The 5999-nt window shown below is 36.4% G+C and overlaps 2 protein-coding genes across 2 annotated transcripts; one reads left to right on the top strand and one right to left on the bottom strand.

Moving 5' to 3' along the window:
- Window positions 1-589: 589 nt before the first annotated feature.
- LOC121249263 (chitinase 2-like) lies at window positions 590-1508 on the top strand. The gene has a single exon (XM_041147976.1). The coding sequence runs from the start codon at window positions 590-592 to the stop codon at window positions 1430-1432; it is 843 nt and encodes a 280-aa protein (XP_041003910.1). The 3' UTR covers window positions 1433-1508.
- Window positions 1509-1850: 342 nt separating this feature from the next.
- Window positions 1851-5122, bottom strand: LOC121248056 (probable indole-3-pyruvate monooxygenase YUCCA10). Its single transcript, XM_041146412.1, has 4 exons — window positions 4446-5122; window positions 2876-3109; window positions 2628-2750; window positions 1851-2241 (listed from the first exon to the last, which is right to left on the bottom strand). The coding sequence occupies exons 1-4, from the start codon at window positions 5055-5057 to the stop codon at window positions 2065-2067; spliced, it is 1146 nt and encodes a 381-aa protein (XP_041002346.1). The 5' UTR covers window positions 5058-5122; the 3' UTR covers window positions 1851-2064.
- Window positions 5123-5999: the final 877 nt, after the last annotated feature.

The raw sequence follows: 5999 nt of genomic DNA, 5'->3' as shown, positions 1-5999 counted from the left end.
TAGTAATTCATCTCTGCTAGCTGTACTCTAAAGTACTTGGTTCTAATATTAGATATATGTGGCCTGACGGCTTCAAAAGCTAGATCGCTATTTGCTAGGAAACCATTGGAGCTAGCTAGCAATATCAGATTCAACCCTTGATGCATGCATGTTGTGTCATAAAACAAGAATAATCAAGCCAGTGTAGTACGGAACATAGCCAGCTTCTGGTCATTGCACTCATCCACGCAATCAAGCAAATTAAGAAGGATGATCATCAAGCTTCATTATCTCTTCCTCCTCCCCGTGGCTGTAATTATATTCGGCTTACTACGACTTTGTGGTAAGGATTTTTATTACATGACATGCACTCTTTTTTTTTTATCAGAACAATAATCAAACTACGTGATCTCCAGTCAATTAAGCTACATAATTAAGTTTGTAATATTAGAAAATCTAATGCCTTTAAGAGTTCATGAATTAATTATTGTTATCAAGGCCTTTTATGCCTTAAATTCCAATCGTTTATGGCCCCATTTTTATAGCCACTAGAGGGGTTTTTTTTTTCTTTTTATATCTGCATATATATTGATATTCTAAGCTATATAATATGCATAATCTAGATGGGAATAAGGTGGTGATGGAGTATATAGGAGCCACGGGCATTCCAGTTACATTCGATCCTGTTCCCATCAACGATGGCATCGACTTCCATTTCATACTCAGCTTTGCAATCGATGCAGACCCCTCAGGCAATGCCCAAAACGGAAAATTCTCACCATATTGGGCAGCCACATTGACACCAGACTCAGTTGCAGCTCTCAAGGCTCGCCACCACCCCAACGTCATCAAAGCCTTAGCCAGCCTCTCCGGTTGGAGCCTCGGCAAAAAAGTCCTGCGTTGGTACGACCCCAAAGACACTCAACTCTGGATATCCAATGCTTTCAAATCCCTCCGATCCATTATTACCACTTACCATCTTGATGGCATCGACATTGACTATGAAAACTTCCAAAAAGGCAACTCAACCTTTGCTTTCTGCATTGGGGAGCTCATTTCCATGTTGAAGAACCAAAGCTTGATTTCTGTAGCCACCATGGCACCCTTTTATACCACTGCTCGACCCTACATCGAGCTCTTCAATAAGTATGGAGGTTTCATTGACTTCGTTAATCATCAGTTCTATACCGATAAGGTTAGATCCCCGCAAGGGTACTTTCAAGCCTTTAGGCTTCGAGCTACGCAATTTGGCAGAGATAAGTTGCTGCCTAGCTATGAAGTCAATGGAAGAGGAATTCAAGGGGATGCCTTTTTCGAGGCTTTGGATCTTCTGAAGAAGAATGGATTTGATGTTAACGGGATCATGATCTTCTCGGCTGATGCTTCTGCCTCCAATAACTACTACCATGAGAGGAAATCCCAAGATTTCTTGCTTGACTCTACTATCGTGTAATGCAGCTAGCTAGCTAGGCCTTCATGCAAAGTTGAATGAATAAAGGATTTTTTTTTTTTAATGTTTAATTTTAGGATTTAGACTTAATGTTTCTTTTTATGTGTCAAAAAAATCAGTGCAAAAGAGAAGAAAAATAATTGCCAAAATCTATATACCATAAATTCATGCCACATGATCTTAATTAATTCAACAGAAATACATAAATATAAACTATATCTTAAAGCCATGCATGGAATAGGTCTTGAATTGGGGCCGGAAGCTAGCAAATTAAAGGTACCAAATTTATTAATGTAATAACGTCTATATATAAAATTACTTACACTTTGTATAAGTTCGAGTACGTACTTCACGACATACGTACGGCCATTTAGACATGATCCAACCATTACACGCGTACTACGTACGACACTAATAAAACTAAGAAGACCAACATGAAATTTAGATTACCTAGCTAAAAGCTAAGATAGAAGAACGACATGATGAAATTTAAACGACTTCGTTTAAGTTTCCATAATAACTGCTGATAACATGACACACATGCAAAGAGACGTTCCAAGACAGTATACTGCTAGCTGCATGCGGTGATCAACGACACATGGTGAAGTACTACGTACAGTTGGTGGAGCGAGCTTCTACTTTTTGCTGGTATAAACCTTGTAAATATCGTCGGCTATAGCCATTGCATCCGTAGTTATTCCAGAAAGTCCTCTCCTTGAAAAACCAGCACAATGCAGGCCATTCTCTCCCTTCCAGTGAGATGGGAAACTCTCTTTTGGCATTCCATCCTCATTCATAATATATTTATAATCCTAGACATGAAGAGTCAAGACATGATCAAAATACATTTCATAATTAATTTAAAGATTTTTATCACAGAAGTTGATTAGCTCCCAACGTATCATGAGTCACGTATGTGCACCACGTGGTTAAAGAAATTAAGCGTGTATATATATATATATATATATATATATATATATATATATATATATATATATATATATATATATATATATATATATATCAAGTAATTCTACATACAACCGTAAAATACGTAAATGCTGCATAATTGTTTTAAAAAATAGTAGAGTCTACTATTAAAAAATTAATTTTTTTATGTCAAATTTTATTCACTTTTTTCAAAGCGATTACTTTACGGTTGCACAATTCCCGATTGCAAATATTTTTTCTAATATACCTTAAGCCAACGAGTAACCGTGCTTTTATAACCAGTCGCGAAAACTATCGCATCAAACTTTATTTCCTTGCTATCATCGAACACCACATTGTTTCCATTAATTCTCGAGATCCCCGGGAGAACCTATAAGTCCGCTCGAACATATCGCCAAGAAAAAAACATATGCATATCAGATCAACAGACTAACATACTAAATTTATTAGGTCACTTAAGTACTTGATTTATATAGATGATCTGGATATATCTACCTTTATCTCTCCTGATTTGATCTTTTTGACAGTCCCAACATCGATGACAGGAGATCTTCCAGTTAAGACTTTTTGAACGAAAGGGCCTAATTTTGGTTGATGAATCCCATACTTGGATAGGTTGCCATATATGAATCTTGCCAGCAACAAGGTCACTTTATCCACCGCGTCAACTGAAAACCATTTCAGTAGAGACATTCCTAGATGCACTATTCCTTTGGTGAGCACGTGAAACTGCAAGGCCGAGTACTTGCAATATAATTAGGTCTCGTTTGGATTGAGAAATAAAATGAGATGGTTTTATATGAGTTGAATAAATTATTGTTAGAATACTATTTTTTAATATTATTATTATTTTGAGATTTGAAAAATTAAATTATTTATTATATTTTGTGTAAAAATTTAAAAAAGCTGTGATTATGAGAAGAAATAAGTTGAGATCACTTATTAATCCAAATGAGGCTTTAATGACACTGCTAAAAGAAAACATTAATAATATAGAAGAAGGAAATAAAGTATGACATTAAATTATGGTAACGAAATAAGGTCCAGTACTAATACTTCATAATATTAAAGGCACACGAATATTATAACTTCGTGAAATCCAAAACGAGGTTGTTCCTGCATGCATGCAACTATATATATATATATATATATATATATATATTATATGCAACAGGGTGGAATGGAAAAGCCACAATTAAGTTATTGATGATGTGTTCGCTAGTTCTGTTAGTAGCTAGATGGTTTTGAGTAGCTAGCTTGCTTGTAAGCTCCACCTATTTTTTTAAGCAAGTTTATCAACTTTTTTTTCAAAAAAAATATACGAATTTTACGTAAGACTTCAAATATAATAATTTCTTAGTCTATTTTCCTTTTTCCTCTTAGCAATGGAGTATTTACCAGGGAGAAAGAGAGTAATGTAGAGAGAGATTATTTTCAACAGGTTTAAAGACAACAAAAAGGAAAAAAAAAAAAAAATGAAATCAGCTATTTTGGGCTGTAGAGGAAAAGCAGTGGTAGTTCGGTTAATTTGGCTCTACTGCCTGCATGTACATGAGTACGTACAGGCGCCTGTCAGCCTTGCTGCTTGGAGAGGGTAGTTTCTTCTGAACCAAACATTTGCCCAAACCAAAACGCACAAAGTTGCCAAGCTGCATGCAACAAGGAGGGAGGGAGGGAAAGAGAGAGAGAGAGAGAACTAGCTAGAGAACCTGCAGACGTGGCTAATTAATTAGCTATTGCAGAGATGCATGAATGCTTTTCTAAGCTCAAAAATGATCTCTTTTAGCTTATCTGGACAAGATAAACAATGAATCTATGGTCCTATATATTAGGGCCTTGCAACGAAAGCAGCATTAATGCTTTTCTAGGCTCAAAAATTATCTCTAATATATAGCATTTAGGATATTGCAAAGAGAATCTTTTTTTTTTTTTTTTTCTCTGCTCAAAATCTCCGAGGCCAGCAACCCTGAACAAGACAAAGTTGTTAACAAATACATACTAGTAGAATTGCCATCGCAGGTGTGTGTGTGTGTGATAGAGAGAGAGAGAGAGAGAGTGGTCTTACAGGACTTCGAACTACAATGAATGTTCGGGCATGGTAATTGGAGAGATCATAAGCAACCTCCATTCCAGAGTTACCACATCCAACAACCAAAACGTCCTTGTTTTGATATTTCAAACCCGATTTGTAATGGCTGGAATGTACTATCTCTCCCTGAAAGCCATCCAAACCGGGTATATCAGGAATGTAACCCTCACTATTCTCACCAGACGCAATCACCAAGAAATTCGCAAAATAAACTTCCATCTTCTCATCTATGATGTTGTGAGCCTCAATCCGCCATTTCCCTTGAACTTTGTCAAGCTCGGCAGATTCAACAGAGCGGTGGTAGCGAGGGTTAATTTTGAAATGGGAGACGTAATCATCTATGTATCGAAGAAAAGCATCCTTCGGGATATAAGTTTTTGCTGTTCTGGGGTGTTTCGCAAAAGGTAAGTGGCAAAATTCTTTGGCCAAATGGAGACTTAAGCGATCATAGGTTCTCTTCTTCCAAAGAGAAGCGTAACAATCTTCTCTCTCAAGAATGATAAAGGGTATGGAGTGAAGGGTCAAGCAAGCTGAAATTGCGAGGCCAGAAGGCCCGGCTCCTACGATCAGTACTGCGACAGTTTCCATCCTAACTGGGAGCTAAAGTTTGTTTGTATAGAGAAAAGGCTTCAATTGCTACGAATTGTAGTGACTGATCAGATTAATCCTATTTATAGTGGATGTAGATTGGCATTATAATAATTATGACAATCTTGAACCCCTATCTCTTCAGATTATGGAAATCTCCGCGGCTGAAACAGATGGAAGCAGCCTGATAACATGTGGCGTCCTTTCTTTGCATGGCATCTACTGCATGCTGGCTGCCACTCTTCCACGTAATATATGCCATGGCTTTTTTTTTTTTTTTTTTTTTTTTTTTTTTTATAATAATATATGCCATGGCTAGGTACGGTGCATGATAGCTGAAACTTTCTGTGCATGCATGTAACGGTTGCTAGCTTGGCATGAATGGAGACCCAGATTTAAATTAAAGAAGGATTTCAAGGAAAAGGGCCGAGCAGATTTTGCAGTTACATATCTTAAAAGGATTGAACAATCAATTATATAAACGGATATATTAATTCATTCATAATGACAAATCTAAGTACTTGAAATATAATTACATAGCAGCATTTAACATCAGTACTTAGAATTCCTGCATTTTTCTCAATTTCTTCTTTGATTAGAATTTATCTGCCCGTTTATGACAATAATTTTTCTTTCCAACCTTGCAATTCGCTATTGAATAAAAACTTAGTGTCACTTATAAAATATCTGATTATTAATATTAGCGGCGAGCTTGGATCGAATGACATTTGTCATTCTTTTAGCAACCAACTTTTACGGCGCCGTCATTCTCGCCGGGACGCGCTAATATTTAGGATATCGTTTGTGTAACGGTAAACAGAATTGGATACAAATGAAGACATGAACATATTCTATTGTAAGTATCCAAAGCAAAAAATAACATGTACTCTCCAAATTACTTGCCAACAAACCACATGCATATATCATGTGGAAGAGAAAATC

The sequence above is a fragment of the Juglans microcarpa x Juglans regia genome, chromosome 2D (assembly GCF_004785595.1).
Source record: "Juglans microcarpa x Juglans regia isolate MS1-56 chromosome 2D, Jm3101_v1.0, whole genome shotgun sequence".
NCBI classification, from domain to species: domain Eukaryota; kingdom Viridiplantae; phylum Streptophyta; class Magnoliopsida; order Fagales; family Juglandaceae; genus Juglans; species Juglans microcarpa x Juglans regia.
The sequence above is the reverse complement of the archived record's forward strand: the minus strand, read 5'-3'. Positions and strand labels throughout refer to the sequence as shown.